This window comes from Pseudonaja textilis, chromosome 1, assembly GCF_049901715.1.
Source record: "Pseudonaja textilis isolate UNSWEBS1 chromosome 1, rPseTex1.2, whole genome shotgun sequence".
Classification (NCBI taxonomy): domain Eukaryota; kingdom Metazoa; phylum Chordata; class Lepidosauria; order Squamata; family Elapidae; genus Pseudonaja; species Pseudonaja textilis.
Genome location: NC_141990.1, coordinates 306150564 through 306177349, shown reverse-complemented (window position 1 = coordinate 306177349; position 26786 = coordinate 306150564). Strand labels below are relative to the sequence as shown.

Here is a 26786-nt window from a genome sequence, read left to right as displayed (position 1 = left end):
GATCTAGAAAAAATTGACTAAGGTTGATTTTCCAGCTATTGCATATATTTAAGGGAGTGCGTCTTCATTATTTCTAGCTCTATGGGAGAAAAGAGTTCTGCATGTTGGCTCGGGCATTTCCGTCCTCCAGGGTTACGTTCCCTCCAGCGCCGGAAGTGAACGTCGTCATACGACCTGGGAGGAGGGACACAAATAACAGCTTGTGGGTTTGGCTTCCCCGCCTACTTAAGGGCAAGCCGATCATCGAATCAGCAAGGGGTTGCGGCATCTGAGTCGGCAGCTGCTTGGCTGGATATTTGAGTGCTGTCAAAATCACGACTCCTTGTCTTACTTCCGTCGCGGCCGGACTGGAGCAAGATGGGTGAGTTTGAGCTGCGGAGGTCTGGTTGTGTCCAGTATTAATGTCGCCTGTAGCCCCACAGGCCAGACCGATCGGTTTATTAGGAACAATAGCAGCGGGTTGGTTTGCAACTTAAACGCCACTCACTTCCTTAGTTGAAAGAGGACAACCCTCCCACCACCGAGCACAAAGTGGTGCTTTGCGTACTTTTCTGATGCTGCTACTTCCCTCTCTCCTTAAAATTTGTCATATCGGGGCTTTTTGTAGATTTTTTTTCCTCTTTATGATGTTTATAAGAATGGGATTCTGTTATCAGGTACTGTGTATACCTGGACATTGTGTGATTTAAGGGCAAGGTAACATAAAACCAGTAAAATAAGAAAATCCATAGATACCAATCTAACAAAGGGTAAGAAATAATAAGCCAAAAAGGGTTAGAAAGTAGGAATTAAGGAAAGATAATATATTTTCTATTATTTAAAGGTAGTATAAATATAGGTCCCAATGCCAGTCTATCTTCCCAAACCATTTTTTGTTCTTTAAACAACTTCATATACTACCCAGTACTTTTCTACAAGAATTTGCATGACTTAAAAATTCTCTATTCATTCTTCAATATTTGATAAAATTTCACCATAAGAAATACATCTGTGTTTCTAGTTTGTTTACATGTATACATTTGTTTACATGTATAATGTCACTATCTTGTCTTTGAAACATTAATGTTCAGATCCCTATATCTCATTGCATTGGCTCTCAGTAGATTTCTGGCTGCAATTCAAAGTGCTGATTTTCACCTTTCATGAGGCCAAGTTACATGTGACATCTTTCCCAGATGGTTTCTGCCTATTCCACCAGATAGGGCATATTCCTGGTCCTATCACTGAAGCAGTGTCATTTGATAAGCAATAGGAATGTTGTCTTTTGTCTCAACCTTCCTGAGAAATAGACAGCTCCACCTCTACTTGCCTTCTGGAAGACTGTGAAGACCTGGTTTTCCCCGAGGAACAGAGATCAGGGTATTCATAGAGGTTTGGGGTGAGATAATTGTGTTCTGATTGTGCTTGGTGCATTCTGGCTAAAATATACAAATACCGTATTGTCCTTGTTAGCCGAGATTGCAGCATGTCAAGTAGACTGTTAACCTAGTCTATACTTTCTCTAGTTTACTAAAATCATTACTCTATATGAAAGTCTTGCAATGACCAGCACTATGGTGGCTGATAAGAGTGCAATTTTTATGGAGCTATCAAGTAATGATTATGGAATATTGAAAATTGCATAAAATCAGGTGAGATTTTATATATAAGAGTTGTAGAAAGATTCAAGAATTATTCACTCTTTTTTGGTGTAAGTTGTAGAAATTCAGCCAGACTGCCTTGGACTTTATTGTGGAAGAACATTGGAAATTGTAAATGGAACTGAAATTAATGGTGATTGTGGGGTAAGTTGTACTTTTGGCAATTTTTCTAAATATTTAAAACAAGAGTATGTGGTTATTGGACATGACTAGATAAAAGGTTAGGCTGAATGTTTGCATGAATTGTTTTTATGTAAATAATCAAATAGGAAAACTAGATAAACATTTTAAATAGATTAAGGCTTTATAATAGATTGTGATAAAACTTTACAGGTATGTCCCAGAGGACAAAGAAGTGATGTCTATAAAATCTGTCGCGAATGTACAGGATCTCCAGAACGCTATGATTGGCTTTATCTTGGCTTTATGGCAATGCTGCCTCTCATTCTGCATTGGTTCTTCATTGAATGGTATTCAGGGAAAAAAAGGTAAATATTTAAGTTTTTAGTTTAATAATATTTTATTTTAAAATACACTAACTTCTCAACTCAATATGTAAAAATTAGTTATTTATAGAGCGATGCATACATATCTGTACCATTTGTCCTTCTGGATTTTAGCCTCTATTTAATTCTTGTTCATTTTAATTGTTTTTATATTTATACTTTTATTTTAATGTAAACTGCTCAGTCTATTAGACAGTGAGATGGGTGGCATATAAATTAAATAATGAATAAATACAACCCCACCTTGTGAAATATAAATTCACTACTACAATAAAAATATAAAAATATTTTTAATTCAGCTTGCTTGCTATGAAAATAGAGTTGTTTTCTTGGCAACAGTGCAGAAGCAATTTGCACAAGTACTTCTGCAACAGTGCAGAAATAGTATGTACTGGCTTTTTCCAGGTTTTTTTTTTTTCAACTTTTCGCTCTAGCCTGCAATCTTGAAATTCCATGTTTCCCATCCAAATTATAGCCTGGCCTAATTCAGCTGAGTTTCCAAGCCCAGACCAGGTGTCCCGTGTTTTGCCACCTGTTGGTACTATTATTTTAATGCATAAACTTAACCAAATCTGGCAGGCCTCAATTTATAACCAGTTGCTTAGTGTCCATTCAAAGTTACAGTGGACCTCCCTATGACTCAGTTGTGAAGATTTGATGGCTGCCCCCTGCCCACTTGTTGGTACTCAGCAATAAGCCCACATTTACAGCCATTTACAGTGTCCCGTAGTCATGTGACCATGTTTTATGATGGTTTTGCTGAAAACAGGGATTTATTTTCAGTTTTCGGCAAACTTGGCTCCACAGGGAATCATGTTGTCTTAATGACCGCAGTGTTTGCTTAACCGCTGTAGCAAAAGGTTGTAAATCAGGTTGGTCATATGGGGGGATCATTTACAACTGTTATTTACAGGTGTGATGTTCTACCTGTAGTTGTTTTTATATGCATTTATATTCAAGGTCACCTTTACTTATTTAAAACATTTATATAGCCACCAATCTTCCATCAAACTGTGCATTAAAAGCATTTGATTTTTGAAAATATTGAGAGATTTGTCAAAAGTTAACTCAATCTCCAACATTCTCTAAAATAAAACAAATAAATCTGGAAAGCCAAGGCACATCCTTCACATGGAGAAAAAGCTTAGATCCTGCCTCTGCTACTTATGAGAGAGAGAGATCATCTTGAAGGTTTTGCAACACTCCCCAAGAACGATAAGAGAATTAATGTTTTATGGCACTCAGTTATTTTGTTTTCAGTACTTATTTTATCTTTTCTCAACAGTTCCAGTGCACTTTTCCAGCACATCACTGCTTTAATTGAATGCAGTGTGGCAGCAATTGTTACCTTGCTTGTAAGTGACCCCTTGGGATCCCTGCACATCCGTTCATGCAAAGTGATGATGCTTTCTGACTGGTATACCATGCTTTACAATCCAAGCCCTGATTACGTTACCACCATTCACTGTACCCACGAAGCGGTCTATCCTCTGTGAGTATGTATTTGTAACTTCCGTACCAATGTCCTGATACTTTGAACAAAAATCAAGACCTTTTCATTGTAACAGTCACGTAATTTTTAATTGTCTATATCAGAAGCAATTTTTTTAGGTTAAGTGTGGTTTATTTCTAAATAAAATGGCATTGGTTTGCAAGTTTAATTACTGTCGCTACTGTAGTTGATTTGCAATGTAATAGCTGATGGCCAGAGGAACAGACATAAGACTGTTTTTTAAAAAAAAAAAAACTTTAGTTATAAGCAATATACTATGTAACTTTATTGCAGTACTTTTGTTTAACAAATTTGGTGCCATTCCTCATCTGTTTAGGCTTGGCAGTTAAGGAAAATGAGAATAGGGTTAAAAAAACAAATATATTGGAATACAATAGATATCCCTTTCCCATGCAAGGGGACAAGAAGTGACCATATCAAGAACTCTGATCTCTCTATAGACATAAGCCTCTAGTATGAAAGCAGAATATTGATATAATGCTATAGGAAAGACCTAGAAAGCTGCTAAAGGGAAGACATAGTCAGCTTTTAGGACAGACTGGTTGTCTTATTGCCACAATTTGAAAAGAAATTGTCAGTTATTTTGTTATGCAACTGTTTGTTCTAGGAATTTGAGGTCACAGTGTGCTAATTTTGACAACCTTCTCTTTCAGCTACACCATTGTATTCATATACTACGCATTCTGTTTAGTGTTGATGATGATGCTTCGTCCTCTGCTGGTAAAGAAGATTGCTTGTGGGCTGGGAAAGTCAGATAGATTTAAGAGCATTTATGCAGCTCTTTACTTCTTCCCAATTCTGACTGTGCTTCAGGCTGTTGGAGGCGGCTTGCTCTGTAAGTTGTTTTCTATTCTCTCTTGTACAAAACACACAGCCCAGCATGGAAGTGGCAGGACATAAACATCTTGTAAATTTTAAAAAAATAAATTTCAGTTTCCATATAAACTACAGTGGTCTGGGTTTCCTCTCACAAATTAAATCAAAACCATCATGCAATGTTTACACATTTACCATAATGTGTAAACCAGGTGATACTTATACAATGTATAGTAAATGTGAATGTAAACATGTTACTGGTAGGTGAATTCTGAGTGTCATCGCATCTTAAAAACATGGAATAAGTCTTTTAAGTACCGAGATTATAATTTTTATTCTTAAATCAGAGGATAGGAATGGAATGCATCATGTGAGGACTATTTGTAAGAGTGCTTTGCCTAGACCAGGGGTGTCAGACTCAGTTTCATTAAGGGCCACATCAGGGTTGTGTTTGACCTTGGAGTGCCAGGGTGGGTGTGGCCAGCTTGACTTCGTGTTGGGGGGTGCCTGTAGAGACCCAAGCTCTCTGCCAGTGAAAATGGGCTCCTCCGTTTTCAGCTGCCTACAACCCCGCCAGTGAAAATAGAGCTGAGGAGGGCCATTTGCAGCTCTCCTGGGCTCCATTTTAGCTGGCAGAGGCACCGTGGGCTAGTCCTTCACTGTTTCCAGATCTAAGCATCCATTTCACCGCCTTGAGTTTGACATCCCTCACTTAGACTATAACAGAATACAATATCTGATATATTTTACTGGGGGCAATTTCATTAAATCCAATGGGATTTCCTCTTGAATATAGTATTTTGAAAACTAATTGCTTACCTATCTGTTCTGTTTAACCAAGATGATAAAAGTGTATATAACATCTTCCTTTTTTCTTTCAGACTATGCTTTTCCATATATCATCATAGTGTTATCTCTTGTTACCCTAGTTGTCTATCTATCAGCTTCTGAAGTAGAAGTAAGTAAATCACTGCAACTAGCGAAATTATTAACTGTCAATAGGCTGTGAGGTTCTGGGGGCTGATTGGTTTAGTATCCTATAGGCACTAACTGTGAAAAAATGAATTATTGAATCTTTTGGAGCTATTGAACAGAAGTTTTTCTCTCTCCAGTAGTCAGGATTTTCATGAAGCTGCTGGATACTTTGGCCTGTCAGCAATGACTAGGAAAAAAAAATCTGCAAACAGTTCAAAGAAGCCTTTAAAATTTATTGAGTTTTCAAGAATGTGATCTCTCAGCCTGTTGTGCTGAGGAAGATTGTGCACTCAAACACAAACTTCCATCAAAATTCCTAAATGAATAAAAGTTAAAACATTTTGTGAAGTTTTCTCCTTTAATTATTCTAATTGATCACTGAAGCTAATCAGTTATTGCTTTGGGAGCATTACTGAGGCAGTTTATTATCAGGATGGAAAAGTTACTTCAACAGAATCCCTGAATTTCACATTCCAGCTGTACCTGTAAGTAGATTACTATAAAAATAGAAACTAATGGCAATATCTTATTTTCTATTTTTAAGACTTTCAAAGATCTGCTTGTCAGGAAGAAAAGGCTTATCGTTCTATTTAGCCATTGGCTGCTTCACGCCTACGGAATTATCTCCATTTCTAAGCTGAGCAACATTTACCAGGACTTGCCTTTGCTGGCCTTAGTGCCTGCACCAGCCCTTTTTTATTTGCTAACTGCAAAATACACAGAGCCATCTCGGATATTATCTGAGGGAGCAAATGGACGTTAATTGTAACTGATAACAGTCTGGGTAAGTAGCATATACAAGAGGGTTAGTCTTCTTAGATCCAGCTGTCCTTACCTTAGTTGTTAATTTGCTGTGGATCAACTTTCAAATAAAGTTTTTTTTTTGAGAATCAAAACTGGACAACTCTGTACCAACTGGAAGGTAAATTTTCTAAACGGTGTGGATACCCAATGTGTGTAATGCTTTGAGACTCTTTATCAGCTGCAAAAGCCAAGGACCCCTGGATAACTCTCTAGGCTGGTCTTGTATATATGTTTTATATTTGTCTGTTATGTGTGAATAATTTGTACAGCATACTTGAAAATAGTGTTATTTATTGATTTCACAGCACAGTATTTTCTCACATTGAATCTGTATTCATAGAAGAATAAAAGATTCGGTATTCTAACTTTAGTTTATAAGGCCTTGTAGTCTGTTTTATCCTAGAGAAAAAAAATCGACAGAACAGTTTTATAAACACTTTTATCTTAACAAGCATTTACGTGAGATAGAAATTGTATAGCAGCAATATTTGCTCTGCATTAAGAATTTTTGTGTGTGAAATATTTCAAATTTGAAAGAGCCAATGAAACATCTGTCCCTCTTTTACAACAAACACTTTGACAGAATTTCCATTCAAAAAGGAACACCAGAATTCAGTACTGCAAATAAATGCCTCCCTTTGATGTGATCTTTTTAAAATAGTTTCTTTCTCCAGGCAGGGGGCTAGATAGTTTCTTCAAGTAGTGAATAACCAGATATGCCAGTTATGTTTTATATTATGTTGTGTATCATTTTACGTGTAACAATATATATTTAATTTTGTGAAGCTGCTAAAGAGTTCTGAATTTGGACAGCCTTTAAATTTGACAAATGAAAAAATAAATTAATAATATGTTTGAAAGGTCTGTGGCTTTAAAAATTTGTCATGGGTCGTAGGCTCCTTCATCTGAGATTAAACACATTCTTCTCACATTTAAATCCACAAGCAGATTTTTTTTAAAAAAAACTATTAATTATAATAAACAGGAAAGAAACTATTGTCTGCCACTACTGAAACAAACAGGATTGTTTTCAGTTATAGAAAATGTTTTTAAAAGATTAATAGATCTTGGAAGTCTACACAGATTTTAGGTATATAGGTAAAAATGGCTGGTTACTGATTTTAGATTGTCTAATGGTTAAAGCTGTTTGTCTCTTATCTGTTTTTCCTTCTTTTTAAATAAACTATAGCTTAGAATATGATTGGCTTCCTATAATGTGTTACTTTAAGATACATATTTCAGAAATTCAACTGAATATTTAGTACAGATTTTAAGTTACATTGCTCTAAGGCAGAAGTAAGCAAGGTTTTTGTGAGTTACCTTTTAATTTTTTTGAGGGGTGGTGGTGGGGAAGCTAAGCAGAGTTCTACCTAAATAGTATTTGGATTGAAGACATCAGAAAATCCCAGAGCTATTGAGTAAATTAGGATGTTAAAAAAATCCAAGGAAAATAATTTTCACAGTGTTGTTCAGAAAACTGCATAGACAAAATTGCCAGAAATTGAAGGCAAAGTTATTTTTAAGAATTGCAATAGCTGGAGCAATTAGTTACACAGCTTTTTCATTAAGAGGGTGTTTTTTTTAAATCTATAATACTTTTTTATTGCATTTCTTGCTTCAAAATTTCTTCAGAATCAGAAGAAACTCTGCAAAGCCACAAAGCAACCATTTATGCAGTTCTTGGGATTTCCAGAGTTTGTATTGGAGAAACCATGTTAAAAACAACTTAATTTTTGCCTATGATTGGATTTTACCATATTTTTTTCTCTCTTAGAGATGAAAAACTCGAGTTTTATTGGTCACATAGATGATTTTTTAAAACATTTAGTAGCAACCAACCTGCATACTTTTTGTTCCTTTCTAATGTGCTAATAAAGGATATGATATTTTGTTCTGACACCCAAATAAAAAAATAATGCTAGAAAACTAGCATTTGCCGTTCCAAACTTGACAGAGTAAGACATTTTTTTCCTGGTATTCTGTGACAAACAAGCTGTGAAGAATCTGTTTTGAAGAAGGTAATTTTTGCTTTTCAAATACATACATTTAACAAACATGTGACACTTCCCCAAAATGCTTACTTTGTCAGCCTCTGGCAAAGATTTGCTTCTTAACAGAGAATCCATCTCTTCATAGTTTAGCTGTAGCCCTTCATGAACATAGTCAACCTTAACATTTCTCTTTGTATTTCTTCTGACATATTCTTCCAGAATAATCAAGAGCTCATGCTGGTACTTTAAAAATATCTGCAATAGGATGAAAACAATGAGAAAATAGATTTTCTGCTGCAGAAAGACAACACGGATTTTCTTCACTTTTTAAAAACATATTTGGACTCTTCTAAAACATGGGTTTTGGGGGGCAGGGGAAGAGTACTGAAAGTAAGTAAGTTTGATATAAAAATAGTGGGAGAAATATACCACAATGATTCTTTAAATTTAAAATGATATGAGATCTCAAGACTGAGGATAGTTAAAAGAACCTTCTATTTAATTGGATTAATCAGTTAAATCTATTAAAAAGAGAAAGCAGCTCTCATAAATGGCTTGTTCTTAAACAATAGCTGTACTTTAAATGTCAGCAAAGCCTCACTGGGGAGAAAAAAGGCATTTTTTTCTTGCTATCATGAAGAGCAGCAGAATATGTAACAAGCTAGGTAAAGATAAAGTTTTTTTCTGTTCAGTCATGTCTGTCTCTAGGGGGCAGTACTCATGTTCGTTTCTTACTCGAGGGAGCCAGCATTATCTGAAGACACATCTGTGGTCATGTAGGCAGCATGACTATACGTCAAGGGACACAGAACGCTGTTACCATCCCACCAAACCGGTACCTATTTTTCCCATCAAAGTGGTTCTTATTTATCTACTTTCATTTGCATGCTTTCAAACTGCTAGGGAGTAGGAGCTGGGGCTCGTAACGGGAGCTCATCCCATCCCGCAGCATTCAAGCTTTTCAGCTGGCAAGCTGAGTGTCTTTAACCACAGAATTAAATTTTACTGTTTTTTTTTCCATTCAAATGGTATTCTAGCCCTAGTTTATGCTAGTTATCATGAACTAGACGTTTATTTTTAATCATGTGACAGGTTGCCATTTGAAGGGAACTATGGCTGTTATTTTTCTTTTTTAATGTAAATTATTTTGCATCCTTGATACCAAATACATGAAGTACCACAGAAATGGGATTCTGCATTTTAATCTAACTGGAATTATATATCACATCCTCCTGGTTGCATCCATAAAATCAGACATTAACCAATGTCTGACTTTATGGATGTTAACCATAAATAGTCCCCCATCCAAACTCCCAACTGCCTCCAGGTAATATCATAATATACCTTTTGTAGATATTCATCCTTTGTCCATTTCTCAGCAAACAGTTCTAAAACAAGAATTTATAGTATAAATATAGATGATAATATATATTTTAAAAGAAGTAAATAACATGTTTAAATATGCAACAACATATTAAATGACATTTTAAACCACTTTTATTAAACGTGTTGGACATCCAGAATTTCTAAAAAGCAAATTAACTTAAGATTTGTTTGTTAAACGGTATCAGGGTCTATAGGAAGACATCTAATTGCTTAAAACACAGTTAAAGAAGGGGTTGTTTTGAGAGATTAATGGCACCATGAGAACCCTTAACCTTAGTTCCTTTTTAACATCTTTCACTCCTTCCTGCAGGGAAGAAACTTTTCAGTGATGTCTTTTTTTCTTAAGATTCCATAATGGTATTCAAGTTAAATCATTATTTGAAAACAAGTATCTAACAGGAATGATAATAAAAGTAATTTTCTTTATTTCTTTTATTCAAAAGATTAAAATACAAAAGAAAAAACAATTTAACAGAGAGAAAAGAAAATTTAAACCAAACATTAAAAGTGTGAATTAAAAAGGACAAAAAACAAAACACATTATTCCCCCCTAGTTGAATACTGACAAATTTAGGGCAGCAATAATAGCTTTCCCCCTTGTAAAGCAGGTCCAAAATTTGTAAGATTCTACATATATTTGCAATCTAATTGACCTGTCATACATTACATATATGAAAGAAAAAATAGTTATCAGGTTAAACAACAGCAAAGGTAAAGTTCATGGCCCTCTGTTAATAGTTTGTTATTGTAATTTACTTGTAGAAAGTCTACAACAGTTTCTTATTTACCACAAATTGATCTCTCCAGGATCATAACGAAACCTTTCCTTAGGTTTTTAATTGGGATCTTTCCCAACAATTGCATATGTGTATACAGTGTAGACCCTGCATTAAGTTTCTTCTGTGGAACAATGCTTTCCACATTTTTTCATGTTAATGCAAGATATCCATTAAGAAACCATCATATCTCAGAAAGAAAAGAGGATGCCACAGCGCTGGCAATCATCTGCTACCAGTCATGTATCCACTGTGTCCATTTCTCTTTGGGCTAAAGTTCTATGTGTACAGGAACTGAGTCTCTATTTAGGAAAAATAGTCATGAAGTCATATCCTAGCATTTTTTGAGAAAAGCCACATGAATGTCCTTATTGTGGATCATTCTTCGTTCATTTAAAAAAAAAAAACCATTTCAGCTAGAATGGAAATTCCTGCCACAAAACACTCACCATAAAGAACTTTTTTACATTGCTGGATTTGTTGTCTCTTTAGCTGATAGGTCTTTGCCTCCTCATCTATTGTGGAGATATCTTCCTTGAGATATGCAATGCCCTATAAAGATACAGCCAAAGAAATAAAACATCCATGTAGAAGCTATTGATGCAGTCAGCCTGGCAAGATTCTTGTAAATAGGCAAGCAATAATAAAAAAAATTCTGTTCTGGTCAGTTCACAGTACCACTCTGGTTCCTTGCACCTGACATTAAACTTGCCAGACTGACTGCATTCTCTTGGGAACAGTCAGAAAAGGGTTGCAGGGATTCTGGTCAGGTCTGTGTTACTTCCTGCTATGCAAGGTCTCTAAGCTTGCCAGTTTCTTCAGTCCTCCCCCCACTCTGGCTGGACATATTGGCTTTTCTAAAATCCAAAACTGAACATCTATCCTGCAGCTTCAAATGTAAAAATATCTGTTGTGTCATGAATAAGAATTAGAGACGGTTGAAGAAAGCAAGCAAGCAAATCAGATTTAAAAAATCTCAAGCCAAACTATTGGTAACTATCCACACTGGCTATGTTTTCTTGGCAATAATTTAAAGATGGCTTGCCACTGCCTTCTTCCAAATGTTTTTCTGACTTTCCAATGTAATCTAATTCTCTAATGAAAACAAAGCTTTTTTTTTTTTTGCTTCTCTGAGATCAACTAAGACTAGCTGGGTGCTGCCAAAAACAAATCTAACATCTGTTCTTAAAGCTATAATTTTATTATTAAATAATAATAAAAGGATTACATTGATTACAATTATAGATGGATTACAATTTCTTAAAACAACATCATTTGATTATCAATGGAGGGGCCCTTCACACTCCATTACTCTCTCGAGTTACTTTCGCTTCCCATTTTCCCAAGGATTGCCTACCAATCATGTTTTCCCTTTAATCTTAAATCTCTCAGTTATCCTATGCTTTCATTCCATTATTGCAAGACATAGTCCCATTTTACTTTTATCGGTCTAAACACATCTCAAATGGATGTCTGCGTTTTCTGCTTTTCCCAGACACTTCCTGTAATCTTCCAACCAGATTATTAAATAATTATAACTGAAGAATATGCTTTATTTCTCCTTAGGGGATGGACACAGCTTTTAATGGATTATTCAAACAAAGCCAGCGAACTGCAGAAGAAAGTAGGAGTGGAACTGCTATATCTTCCTCATAAGGAGTGGAATAGCAATATCTTCCACATAATCGTGGTCTGTCTCTATACCTCTTGGGCAAAATCGCAATCCAATCATACGCAATCCATGCCCCTCTCTTCTGATATAGAAACTGCTCCTCCCATCCCATCTAACAGAATTCCAAGCTTTACACATCAGTAATTTTTAGAAATCTGATTCAAAAGATTCTCAAAAGTAAACATTGTACTATGAGATACTAAACAAATAATTAAGATTCCCCTCACATTTTAAAAAAAACTCATTGTAGAATTAATTTACTTGGAAACAAAGAGCATAGAGCATAATCAGGTATCATAACATGCATAAACTGTAATGTTATTTTAGCTAATATTTCTAGTTTGGCAACCCCATGCAAAATACATTTTTTTCTTATATAATCCAAACCACTGAAAAGTAGCAATGGGCACAAAATAGCATTTTTACAATGTCTTCCTGCTGTCTGCCATTCTAGAATTGTTAGTGTAAAATCTTACCAGATTGCCAAAAGTTGAATGCAAAACTATTCCTTTCTCAAAATACTCACAGCTCTTAACCGGGCATTCTCCCCATTCAAAATGAAGAGCATTCTGTCTATTTCATAGTTATCTCTCTCAATAAACTTAATAGAATATGTTGAACTTGTCAGTTGCTCAAATGCTTTATCTCTGCTCCTACTGAGTTCAGTCTTTGCAATTGTCTGTTGGCAAATAATGCATATTATGTAGTTATAATCTTAGGAACATAGGAAAGAGTGCTAAGAACGAAAGTTGGACAAATTCCAGCCCTAAGATTTCATAACATTTACAAAAATATTTGTATCATAAATCTTTTAAAAATGCTTGCTGACGGATGAATGCTTGGAAGAAGGAAGAAACAATTGAAATATTAGTAGGTGATTTTTCTGTTTTGAAGCTTCATTTTCAAAAGCAAGAAAGCACACCAAATTAGTATATTGAAGAATAAAACAGTAACAATATCCACAGAAAAGAAAGGTAATACCAGCAGCAATTTTACTATTATTGTACGTTTTTGTAAGTATTGCATGCAAGAAATCTTGACAATTCAGAACCATGCATTCATGCTTGTAGTTCTTTTACTGAATCACTAATAACTTGGATTATGAATTACTCTAAATAATTAAACGATTAATGTAAAAAAATGTTAGCGTATGGCATATAGAGCCAGGGAAGTCTACAATGTTTTTTTTATCAGTTTTTATAGTTTGGGCAGCCTAAGATTACTAGTTCATTTGTTCACGCATGAATACTACCTACAGTGCACCACAGGGGATGAACTAGCTTTGCACCAGCTGGTTGGCAGCGTTTGGGAGATGTCAGTTCCTTCGGGCTTTCTTCTGCTGACTTCACCTTGCATCTGAGTAGGTTCGGCACCAGCTCCTGCTTCCACTTGGAGTGCTACTAGCTTTTCCCACCAGAGTGGCACCTATTTATCCACTTAAATATTTATATGCTTTTGAATTGCTAGGTGGGTAGGAGCTAGGGACAAATGATGAGATCTCACTTGACCATGCACTTGACCTTGGGCTCGAACTGCTGGAGTGCTGACCATCTCCAGCTAACAAATCCAACATCTTTAAGCTGCTGCACCACCATATCTCTGATTAATGTAATAATTAACACAGTACTTAGTTTTAATCACCACTGATATAATTTCCCAGTACTGATCTGTGTCAGCTTTTCACTCAGTAGCAAGTGACAGAGAATAAGGATTAATATCTTCTCCAATAATTTGTCAAGCTACAGCTTGCAATCAGCAATAAAAAGTTATTTAGAGAATGGATGCTACCTTGAATTCACTTTGATGTACTTTTATAGAATCCTTGATGCTCTCTTAACTTTTTGCAGATATTTAATTACCAAAACTTGGTAATATCACCAGTGCAAGTAAGAGTGGAGTTTGTTTCCTATTTATATGCAGCAGCTTGCCCTGCCAGTTTTCATGGGAATGTGGTTTTTCCTCTTTGGTAGTTCCTTGACAGGCTATTGTTTTCTGCCTGATAGTTTGCCTTAGGTTAATGCCTATTTTATCTGGGTGTAGGCTGCTAGAGTGAATGTGTTCTGTCTACATGTGTGCCTAAAGGCCTGTTTGGAGTCTCAGAACGGTTACTGACCCACTACTGTTGAAAATTTGAGGCAGAATTTCTTATCTTTTGGAGGCATAATATGCATAAAAATGTTCTATAGTAAATTTAACTTAACATGCAGTAAAAGGGAAAACAGCCTCACCTAATTTGCATCATTATTCCATCTTCTGTGGCCCCTTGTTTTTCAAAAAGTGTAAGTGGAGCCAACTTCCAAGTGAGAGAATAGAAAGGTAAAATGTTTCTAAAGGAACAGAAATAACACCATGGCCAAGAACAATGACAAATCTGGTCCAGTGGCGTCTTTTTGAATAAGAAAACGATGAGAAATTGCCCACTTGTGCATTATATGGCTGCTCTTATGAGGAGACCATAGGACAACAGTCAGTTTGTGGGTTTGAATGCCAGAAGTCAAGAAAAACAGTAAAGCTTTCAAGCACTCTGCAGAATGTATGGGCCCTGTATTCATCAAGCTTCACTTTCTTATGTTTTGAATATAACCTTTTTAACATTCAAAAAGATCTTCCAAGCAGTAAGTGTGAAAAACTATAAGGTGAGTGACCCTTTATTTCAAAAAGAAGGCAAAAATTAATTACAAATAGACAATTTGGAAATATTTAATATTTGAAATATTGTGACTTTTGCTATAAGACTTTTTAAATAATTAAAACAAAAATAACTTTGCAAATGATAACCCAAGTGGTGATGGGTAATGACCGATTATTGGATTTGCAAAAGAGGGTTGTTAAAGCCACAAAAAAATTCTGAGATGAGAGAAAGAAAATTTGGGCGGAGCGTTTTAATGAAATAAAGGTTAAAATTATTAGAAGCAAAACAAAAGAATGTAAAATTAACCTATTTGTTCAGGGTTAAAATAAATATTTTTATAATGTTCTGAGAACTGTTTATGGATTGTTTGCTGATCCTGAACAAAAACGTAATGATTTTTGAATTTGTGGTTAGATAAGGGTTATAATATGGAAAGAAGTGATTTATGTAATATAATATCAAAGGAGGAAAATAAATACTAATTATGTTTATGCTTATTGAACAGAGATTGGAATGTACTTCTTTAAATATTTTTTCATTTCATTTTGTTTTCTCATATTCTTTTTCTGTCTGTACTTTTCATTTTTCATATTTCAATTTGTAATACCTTGACTAATTTTAAAATCTCTAATGAAAATTATTTTTTTAAAAAACAAAAGGTTTAAGTGGAACACACAAACATAAGAAGCACATATTATGCCTTCTTACCTTTTGCCTTTCGAGTTTCTTAATTTCCCTTAATGATTGCTCTATGCCTACTTTAAGTGCACTTTCTTCATCTCGTAATTCTATAAGCAGAGGAGAAAAAGTTAAATTAATATAAGCTACAGTAACACAGCTTGTTAGAAGGGTTCAGGAAACAACCCACAAAATTAGAAAGAAATAATTTAGAATACTTATAAATTACTTATTAGTGAAAATTATTGGCCAATCTACTAAACAAAAAAACACCTGTACCATGCTGAAATGGATAGATTAACATTGAAAATTAAGGATAAGAATACTTTTTAACTTGGGAACTATTTTATCAATGGTTAGAAAATAGAAGCAGAAGTTAGAAACTTAGAATGGAGGACGACATGTAAAGAAAGATGAAATAAATGTGTAATTAAATAATGAAATATTGAATAATTAGGATAAATAAACATGATTAACAGAATTAGAGGATAACGGTTATAAATGTGATGTTCATATGATATTTATAATGTTTGATATTAACCAATCGTAGATAAAGCTGAAAAGCATGTTTATTTAAATAATGGGAAATGGTTTAATAAGGATAAGTGAAGATCATGGTGAATAGATTTTGACAATAATAGTTATAGTTATTGTATGTATAAGATTTATTACTTGTATTTAAAATAGATTGTACCCAGGCAGCACACTGCCATTGTGGATACAGAAATTTTATATATAACAAAAAAAAATTTCATAATAAAAAAACAAAAAAAAACGCTTGTGTCCACAATATCTAACCTAAATATGGAACTTACTGCAAAATCTAAAATAAATGTAGAGAAAACATGGTAATACAGCCTATGTAGTAGCTGTCTCATTTAGCACTATCACAAATTTTAAATGTGTGAAATTTTAAAAGAGAAGGAGGAACGATTTTCATTTGGCACCAAATAAAAGTAAACAGACATCAGGCACAACCAAAGTCTTCTCACTGGAAACTACCCAACGTGTTTCAGAAAGGGAGCACTCAGAAAAAATGCATTTTGATATCCTTAGTATTTGGGTTCATATTTATTTACTTGTTGTTTGTTGTTTATTTGTTTATTTGTATGTCATCTCCATCATAAAATGTCTCAGTAATTTATGTAATAGGCTTAAAATCTCAAGTAAAATGCTACCAAAATCAAATAGCAATATATGCTTCCATAGGATATATGATGAGCATCAGGGGATAATGACACAGACATATTTTGTACTTGATAACTATCAGGGAACAAGCCCTTCCTTGTCTCTCAGGGCCTGAAGACAGGTTAGGCTTTACAAGCTCAACAAGGTTGGAGCCATATGGATTTTAGGAATGACAATTCTATAGGGTAGGCACACAAGGCATGTCTCCTAGGTCCTACAAAGTGAAGTGGTTTAAAGCTGGGGCCTAGACCTCAACAATTCCTCCATATCTGATCAGTTAGAAGAAATTGGAGGAAAAAGACAGTCCCATAATGTAATTGGCAGAAACAAGAAATTTGAGAAATAGGAGAAATAGCCACAACAATACAATAATCAGATAAAATAAATCTTGAGTCCAGAGAACAGAAATGCAATTAGCAAAAATGTCTGGGACATGATTCTCGCTAGTTCTCATAAAGAAAAAGTAGAAGTGCATTCAGACTTGCAAGGTAGCCCTTTAAAGTAGACCAAATTTGGTACCAAAGACACACTGTGGCTGATCACTTCCTGGGAAGCCCTGAGCAGCCAGAACTGACATGGGTCTACAGTGTGACTTTTCCCCCGATGTTATCTAGAAAAAAATAAAATACTCAATGAAATCTAATGTACCGTTAAAAAAATAAAACTACAACTCTTAAAACTAACATGTCCACTATGCAAAATCTTATGTTTATCATAGAGAGATGGCAATGTATTGACCCTGGGATAGGCAGAATATAAGACTCCAACACTCAGGTAAATAAGATTAACATTTGGAAGAAGAAAACTATTTAAAGTTGGATGTTTTTCTTGTTTTGCACTTTGATGAATTATATAGATAAAACTTCCTATATATACCATTATAGAGATCGTTTTGCTTTGTATAATTGGTGCTTATTTCTTCTAATTCTTTTTGTAATTCTTCTGCGAGGGGAACATTCTCTTGTAGTTTTTCTTCCATTTCTTCCATACGTTTTGTTTTAGAGTTGTATTCTTCCTTTTAGGAAAGAAAACATAATGAACAATTTATATATAGACTTTATACTTCTGTAATGAGCATCCTAGTATTCTAATATGATACAACAACTGATTAATATTTACTCTGTCTATCATCTGATTGACTGATTTAGAAACCATCCAACAGCAGAATGACTCTGAATGGCTTATTCTTGGAGTAGGAAAACAATAAAAAGAATCTAGGCATCTGGACAATGCCACAATAACCAACCCAGGGGTCCATATATACTTTATCCTAAAAGGAGCATAACCAGGGGTGGGATTCTACCAGTTCGCACCTATTCGCTAGAACCGGTTGTTAACATTCTAAGCAGTTCAGATAATCGGTTGTTAGAAAAAATTACTGGCCTAATCTTGTAAGGAAGGCAGGAAGGAAACATTCTGGTGTTGCTTACAGAAACTGCCTCTCCATTAACCCTTATTACATTCTTGGCAGGACTAGACTTCCTGTCTCAGGAACATCTCTGGAGTTTTTTTCCTCTCCTTTGCTGGTACTTTGCTTGTATGGAGTGACCATTCAAAGTTACAATGGCATTGAAAAAGTGACTTATGACCATTTTTCACACTTACGACTGTTGCAGCATCCCCACAGTCATGAGAGGCCAGGTGATGCGTGCCTCGATGTGAGTGATATTGAGTTGGTCACACCCATCCAATAACATGACCATCAAGCCATGTCCACCCAGTCACATGACCACCAAGCCATGCCCACCCCCTAAGCCACACCCACAGAACTGGTAGTTAAAAATTTTGAATCCCACCCCTGAGCATAACCAAGTTTTTGAAGACTTGTGGAACATCATCGGGATGAGATATTGAGTTTGCTGGGAATATTATATCTTAGGGTAGGCATTACAACAGAAAAGGCATGCCTTTGAGGGAATCTAACACATACCAATTCTACTATTATTATTAATTAAATGTATGTGTTGAAACTCTGAGCAGTTTACAAATGATTTAAAACAAGACTAAAATCACCCACCATTTTTGATTTTACTAGACAGAGACCATAAAAAACAGGCAGTCCTTAGATAACCTAGCCGTATGATATAATTGATATCCAGCACTTTGAAGTGCATTTGGAAGTCTATTGGTGTGTACAATGCAATCACCTGTGAGGTGAATTCCAGCCTGCAGAACACTGCTAGATTCAGAATCCTTGGAACGCTCAACATGATCACCTAGATTTCATAGCTGTTTCTTCTTCCAGAAGATGTCTTGGCTACAACCCCAACAAGCCACCTCTTCAATTCTCTACCTAGAAGCCCTAGTAGATTCCCCACCTGTCACCAGGTTTAATATTCCCCTATCCACAAGCAAATACTTGTCTTCTAAAAATCTCTTACTTGAACAATCAAATTTCTCCTGCCATTTAACACAATTTAATCTTTTTTTTTGGGGGGGGGGTCATTGACCCCACTGTCTCTCCATTCCATTTCCTGCTGGCTGCAAATCTGAGTCAGCTATTATGCTTGACTGGTATGCTGGGAATTAAAATGGAAAACAAGCAGCTGTTTCTGACATATGTTACAGGAGAAATCTGGATTTGAAATGAAATAGAAAAAACTAAAGTAATTCAAAATCCAGTTGTACCATTTCTGCTTATATCTAAATAAAATAAACTGATTAGATAAATTACTGCTATTTGTTATTCGGACTTCTACCTAACTTTAGTAGCTCTTTCTGGCTTCTTTTCTCTAGTTCTCTCTCCAGTCATTTTGAATTTAGCATCAACTTGGTATCCAAGAAAGGTATGGCTTTTACTTTAAACTTTAAAGCTTTTATTTAAATGAAGGTCACATCAAAATGCTTCAGAAAACTGAATGCTTCTCCTCGAGAAGCCCACAGCAAGCAAATCAAGCCACTCCAGTGGCTTAAAACCAATGCAAACTGTTGATTCACAAGCACATTCTCCTACCACCTTCTTTAGCCATCTGATTTTTTTAAAAATGACTTCTATTCCCTTTTAATTCTAAATGGGGTGGCTAGTGATGTATTTATAGTCAAACGCATTTCATAACATAAGACAGCTACAAAAATGTATCAAAATATAGATCGCTTGCCTCAATTTTTTTAATTTCTGTTGTTAAATCAGCAGCTTGCTTCTTATAATTGATTTCTTTTTTTTGCAGCTTGGAAGTGAGATGTTTGAGATGCTCAGTATGCTTCTTTATTTCTTTACTGAGACGTTCATTCTATTTGTAGAAAATATGAGAAAGAAGCAACATAAATCTGTTCTAATAATTTGCAAGTGTATATGTGCAGATGTTGAGATTTCAGGTCGGTTTGGCATTTATGGAAACAATATTTAATAAGAAAGGTTTTTTCTGCTATGAATTCTGTTCTGTATTGCAGTTTTCATTTCAATGATCAAATATTGAGAGAGAATTTACTCTAGTAGTTCTAATGTATCAACTGAAGTACTTTTCTAAATGCCTGTTTGTGTCATCATGGCATGAAGTTTTTTTTCAGGCATATTCAGGAGCCTGGCAAACAATTTGAAATGAAGACAGGCTTCAGAAGGGGAGCAAAGCCTACTTCTCATATTTCTCATTCCTGAGAAAGTGGACCTTTTCATTGATTCAAACGAAAGATAATTTTGTCTCTTCATTCCCTAAACTATTTTCATTCAACTTAAGGGTCGAGCAGACTTCTCCAGCACTGCACACCAAGGAACTTATGTATCTGTCGATCAGGGATGGTTTCATTTATATTACTGCAAATGTAACATTCTGGCTAGGAGGCACTCACATAGCAAAACACAGAACAGGAAGCTGGATCAACCAATCAGCACACAGGACATTCATCTCTGCACTTTGGGATTTGGCAGGTGTGCACATCAGGCCTTCTGCAGCCATCTGCAACCTATGCTTACTCATCAACTCCTTCACAGTGTAGGTATGAGGTGACCCCTACCTGCAGTTGCAGGCAATTCTAAATCAAATTTTTGTTATTTTATGTCAGAAATCAAACACCCAAATCCTGCAAACTAGCATTACAGAAAAAGTGCAGAGGGTTAATATACAGCTATAATCTTATCTACCTCTCTCTTTATTCCAACATTTTTTTTAATATGTCAGAATCTATTTTTCTTTGTTCATTGGCTTATATTAAGCCTTTTGATCACTCTGCACTGGATCCAAAATCAGTCCTGACCCTTCCCTGAAATCCTTTCTTCTGTGTTACACCGACGAGTGTGATTCTCATCTTTCATCCTGTATATGAATGAAATGGCTCCAAAATGCCACATCTGTAGAAAATCTATATTACAATGTGATTTGGTGTTAGTACCCTAATAGGTATTATACCTCCTTTTTTAACTTGTTACAGGATTTTTTCATAGCTTCAAGTTTTTGTTTTGATTCGTTCAGAAATTTTTCATTGGCTTCCAGTAAATCTTGATATAGGGCTGTAATTTTGTCAAGTTCAATCTGCAACTGTTCTCTAGTAGCAAAGGAGAAAACACAATTCACAATCATTGAATAAATGAAAAGCGACCATCGAAGTTACAACAGCACTGAAAAAAGTGATTTATGACCGTTTTTCACACTAACAACTTTTGTAGCATTGCCATGATCATGTGATCAAAATTCAGATGCTTGGCAACTGACTAACACTTATGACCGTTGCTGTGTCCCAAGGTCATGTGATCCCCTTCTGCAACCTTTTTACAAGTAAAATCAATGGGGGATGCAGATTCACTTAAGAACCATGTTAACCTATCAACTGCAGTTATTCACTTAACAACTGTGGCAAGAAGGGTCATTAAATGGGACAAAACTTAATGTCTCACTTAACAACAGAAATTTTGGGCTCAATTGTGGTTGTAAGTCAAGGATTATCTGTATTTTCACTGTACAAACTATGTGGCGTTTAACTGTGTAAAAATAATTATATGTCTATAACTAAATCTACACCTTCCATTCATCAACTATTCTACATGATCAGACCACTTTCACTCAGTTCTATGCACTCTACTTGCTTCTCTTAATTTTACAAGCTTTATCTGTATTTTATTTCATTCTCTTTACACTATACTCTTCGAACACTCCAAGTCACAATTTTAATATATCATGGTTGTCAACAGACAGGCCCACAATATTAGTCTCCACCATGTATTATGGCTTCAGTCAATCAAGACTTTCATTTTGAGTGAGATGAAGAAAGTTATAACCTTTGACATACCATGCCACATACAGCATTCCCTTATGATGGTGCATATCACCAAAGAATAGTTACACCCCAAACAGGCTCATGTTGCTGTAGGTAAGCCAGGATCTCTAGTTCAGGGGCTACCTTGCAAACCAATTTTGCCAAACTCAGATGTGTAAGCATTGTGCTGACACGGCTCAGAACACCAGGATTCCCCCAATTGAAATATTGGAGATCAGTTTGTGTTTTCAATGAACTGTGTCTCTCATATTATTGTTTTGAATGAACTCAGTTTTGAACAAGCCATTTTTGAAGGGCACAATTAGAAATAAAAGGCTGAATTTACTTCAACTTCTACTTGGTAGTTTATTATTTTTTTAAAATAGAAAGGTTATCTAGTGATCTTTATGATTGTTAGCTGCCCAAAGCTTTCAGAACAGACAGCATACAAATAAAGTATTTTCGAGGAAACATGGTACTTTCAAATAAATACTGTGTTCCCCCAAAATAAGACCTATCCTGAAAATAAGCCCTACCATGTTTTTGCACATGCATAATCCTTACATAAGCCCTATCCCCAAACTAAGCTCTACTGAGTTTGCGGGTAGGGGTTATATTATTTTAATGAGTAGCCGGCCCTCGCCCATTCTGTCTGGTTGCTTGTAGTGCCGCAGACTTGAGGCGAGGCGGATGGGTGGAGTTGTCCCATGTGCCCCGCATTGGCACCTCAGGTCTCCCGCAGCCAGGCCATCTATGCCCCCAACACCTGCCTTGCAACAGAGGCTCCACCCTCTCCATCCAGCAGGACCTTGTGTGGCCACCTGCCTGTCTTCTGCTTAGTTGGGTGAGCACAATAAAGCAGGAGGCTGAATTATGTATTGGTGCCATGGCCACGAGGCAAGACAGGTATCGGGCCGTGAATGACCTGGCTATGGGGGCCTCGAGGTACGCAGTAGCTACATTGCCCTGCCTCATGGCAGTGGCACTAGCACACTGAGGAACCTCTTGCCCAGCCCTGAGCAAACAAGAAGTGGGCCTCCCAGGTACTCCCAAGTACATGGGAAAAACAAGACATCCCCAAAAACGAGACCTAGTACTTATTTTGGAGCCCCAAAGAAAACAAGACCGGGTCTTATTTTTGAGGAAACACAACTAAATACATATTATACATATATAAATAGCATTTATTTGGCAATATCTGGGGTATTGCAAATGTATACATTTTTTTCATCATACAGAGAATTGACCCCAATTTTGCTTGTCACTTCATAACAATTTTCACAGAATATTCTACCTTTTATCACTTTCTTTTTTCAATGTTGCTTCTAAAATTGCCAGTTCTCTTGCATAGTTCCTATGTGTAGAGCTGAAACAAATATATTTTTTTCAGTTGTACTTAACATAGCGTGATCAACAAAACATTGAAAATTAAAAAACCGATTAAATGAATAAATAAATAGAAATCAAACTAAGCCAAATCAATCCTTCTTAATAAATTAGGGATATGTATGTGTGAGTATGTATGTATGTATATATGTATGTATGTATGTATGTATGTATGTATGTATATATTTTAAGAAGCAATGTGTGTCTCTCTTTTTGGGGTAAGTGACCTTATGCAAAAAAGGAACTTTAACACAGAATTTTAAACATTCATAATGAATATGCAATACTATGAAAAGTCCCTTTCATACTTTGTTGGTAGAATTAAGTGGAAGAGTGAATTTAAAAAAATCCTTAAAGGATTCCCCAATTACTCATTATATAGCAATATTTTGAACACTCCTATTCCCCACATTTATGATTATGCAAATAAAGATGTACTTTAATTTTCCAATGCTTTTGTTATAATAAATCTTACAACTAACATACAAAGATTTATATGTATTTTTTGTTTTACAGCATTTTATTTATTTTATTTATGTATCAAAATTAGGGACCGCCACAGAGGTGGTATTCACCAGGTTCTGACCAGTTCTGGAGAACCAGTAGTGGAAATTTTGAGTAGTTTGGAGAACCAGCAAATACTGTCTCTGACTGGAGGTTTTACAGTATCCTTCCCCTGCCACGCCCACCAAGCCACACCCATGGAACTGGTAGTAAAAAAAATTGAATCCCACCACTCGACCACCTCTCTTAGTTAGAAAGTGACTCTTGTTTTATAGGTTCTGGGGCAAAATGGCCAATAAGGTTAATTTAATTATTAAAGATAATTGTATAATTTTAATAATTTTTTCAAACACTTTCAAGTTAAATGAGTGACTAAATGGGTACTATCATCAGAGGAAGTACATACTAATCTATTCAGTATTTAGAATGGTTCTCCTGGTACAGAGAAACAGACATGTATGGGACCCAACTGGAAGGATATGTGACATAACAAAATGGGGATAATGAAAACGGGGGATAAAGTTAGGAGAACATGTTTGTGTATATGTGTGCATGTTTGTGTGTATGAACAAAGAAGACAGACTATGTCATTATGTTATAGCTGATCTACCTCTCATTCTAATAATAACAAAGAAAGCTAGATTCTCACAAAATGTTGTAGTTCAGGTTTAAGCAGGAAAAAAAAAGACTTAGGACACAAAATCTTAGGAACTGGACATTTTGTTTATCTTTTTCCAATCAGCATGTAAAGGAAGTTCTCTTTGATCCTGAGAGACTGGGAAGGAGGAAGGGAAGGAACTCAGGTTATGTAAGAGGCAACCGAACCAGATATGGTGGTTATGAGAAGAATCTGAAAAATATTCAGACTAAACTGACTCACTATAAGTTTGTTTCAGAAATTAAAGTTAAATTATGTTTTTAATCCCTGACTAGCATTGGATGCCTTTCACAATTCCGTATGGTTGTTGCTTCTTTGGTTTGCCAGGTACAGGGCTTAACAGATGCTTTTGATCTTTCTACCTCTTAAATATGTGAAAACAGAAAGTTGGAATTGAGGTACTTTTTTCCAAAAACAAAAACTTAGAGTTAACCCTCACTTCCTAAGGAGGAAGAGACAATGGAATAATATTTAAGTCCTAGGTGTTAATAAGAAAAGTGCTGAAGAGCTGCTGGAGAGACACATGAGCAATAGATAGCATTTTCATACTGTACATAGAAAGAGCTGTCTGCCTAATTTGTCAGCTGTCTGACTAAAGTGCTTCATGGTAAATGCAACTCTCCATTAACTGGTAGCAATGAGATATTCAAAGTTGGATCCTTAAAGAGATGGAATGTATGGTATCTTTCTTTTTCAACAAAAATGGTTATCTCATTTTACCTGCAGCAATGTATAATGATGCAATATGTGCAGTATAATACAGTGCTGTTTTACGTTTTTCAGACTTAAACCAACCAGCAAATTAAAAAATATATATTTTAAACAATGAATAATCAAATGTATATTTCCTGATTTCAAATGCAACAAGAATGTATATTTTATCTGGAACCCTTTGCACACAATCTTGTAAACTGAACATTTATTTCAATTCCATGAAACTAAATTATACTTTCATTTAGTTTTATAACAACTTGGTTGGCAAATCTTTCTCCTTAGTTACAGTATATCAGTTCTTGTTACATTTCTGCTTCGCAGAAACTTAAGAAATAGAAAATCACTTTTTAGCATGATATTTTGTACATAAGAAATGCAATAACTTACTCATATATATCCTGCATTTCATCCAGCTCCTCCTGTGTATTTTTTGTTTCTATTACACGCTTTGCCATATAGTCAAGCTTTTCTGTGAGCCAATTGGATAACTTTTCAAATCTATTTGAAAAATGAGACTTGATTAAATATTTATAAAATAATTGTTTACATGTTTTCATTTTATTAAACAAATGACTAGTCAACCATAGAAAAATGTACTTCTCTAGGGTAGCTTTCCAATAAAGACTGAGATTAAGAAAAGAATTACTCCAATCAAAATATTTAAAATCTGAGAAAATAGAGGGTAATTTGTTCATACAATCAGGAAGAGATAATCACAAAATGACAAGAATACAGGATGCAGAATGTCAAAAACATGATTTCCTACTATAATTATTCAGATAGCCTAGCATAGACTTCCAGGATCCCTTTTCCCAATTCATATAGAAGTTTTCAAGTAAACATTATTCCATGGAGGAAGGACTCAGATGAAATCATTTAGCAGTAGTACTACCAGTTCCTATTGTAGACAGTCATTGTTGTTCAGACACAACAACTCTGCCTTCAGAGCCATCCTTAACTAACAGTCAGATTAGCAATATTCAACTATTTGAAAACATCAACTTAGAATTATTAGCAGTTTTTTCCCCCTGGGAATCAATTTCCATGTTAAAACTATTTAAAAGGTAAAGATTGCCCATAATCACATGGGATAATCCATGTATCTTCTAGATTACTATATGAAAGTAGTTTGCCACTGGTTTCCTCCAGGATGTCCTTTGGCATCCCAACTTAGCTTACAGACCTGGAATTTCTTGGTGGTATTCTGTCAAATACTAACCAGGCTTGATTCTTTTGGGGATCAGCCAACATTATCAAGATGCAGTCACTAGCTGAATGCTAAGTATAGTTAGCAATAGCAACAGCACTTGCACTTATATACCGCTGCACAGTGCTTTACAGCATTCTCTAGGTGGTTCAATGTCAGCATATTTCTCCCAACAATCTGGATCCTCATTTTACTGACCTTGGTAGGATGGAAGGCTGAGTCAACTTTGAGCTGGTCAGCACTGAACTCCTGGCTGTTCCAACCAACTCCACACCGTCTCATGGAATTTATTTGTTTGTTTATTTATTTATATTTCCTATAGTATAGCAATAGCAATAGCACTTAGACTTACATACAGCTTCACAGTGCTTTTTTACAGCGCTCTCTAAGCAGTTTTCAGAGTCAGCCTATTGCCTGCAACAATTTGGGTCCTCATTTTACCAACCTTGGAAGGAAGGAAGGCTGATCAACTTTGAGCTAGTGAGACCCAAACTACCAAACTGCAGGCAGCCAGTGATCAGCAGAAGTAGCCTGCAGTACTGCATTCTAACCA

General features: G+C 35.5%; 2 protein-coding genes across 9 annotated transcripts in view; one reads left to right on the top strand and one right to left on the bottom strand.

Annotated features, from left to right (window-relative positions):
• Positions 1-167: 167 nt before the first annotated feature.
• Positions 168-12695, top strand: JKAMP (JNK1/MAPK8 associated membrane protein). Of its 8 annotated transcripts, none has more exons than XM_087922345.1 (8): positions 168-361; positions 1702-1784; positions 1974-2128; positions 3432-3638; positions 4313-4494; positions 5357-5433; positions 5995-6234; positions 11974-12695. In XM_087922345.1, exons 1-7 carry the CDS (start codon positions 358-360, stop codon positions 6211-6213), a joined length of 927 nt encoding a protein of 308 aa, XP_087778471.1. In that variant the 5' UTR covers positions 168-357; the 3' UTR covers positions 6214-6234; positions 11974-12695. The 8 variants fall into 8 exon arrangements, with proteins under 8 accessions (XP_087778471.1, XP_026554446.1, XP_087778470.1 ...); XM_026698661.2 differs by having other exon boundaries at positions 1696-1784; XM_087922344.1 differs by lacking the exon at positions 11974-12695 and adding an exon at positions 8465-10145.
• CCDC175 (coiled-coil domain containing 175) overlaps positions 6529-26786 on the bottom strand; it is a 35945-nt gene continuing 15687 nt past the window's right edge. Inside the window, exons 10-20 of the mRNA XM_087922341.1 lie at positions 25414-25524; positions 23059-23130; positions 20921-21056; positions 19676-19807; positions 17454-17592; positions 15420-15499; positions 12606-12758; positions 10857-10959; positions 9590-9633; positions 8336-8500; positions 6529-6653 (exon numbers count right to left, since the gene is read on the bottom strand). Coding sequence (XP_087778467.1) covers positions 6627-6653; positions 8336-8500; positions 9590-9633; positions 10857-10959; positions 12606-12758; positions 15420-15499; positions 17454-17592; positions 19676-19807; positions 20921-21056; positions 23059-23130; positions 25414-25524 — 1162 coding nt within the window. The 3' untranslated portion in view covers positions 6529-6626. The remainder of the gene's footprint in view (positions 6654-8335; positions 8501-9589; positions 9634-10856; positions 10960-12605; positions 12759-15419; positions 15500-17453; positions 17593-19675; positions 19808-20920; positions 21057-23058; positions 23131-25413; positions 25525-26786) is intronic.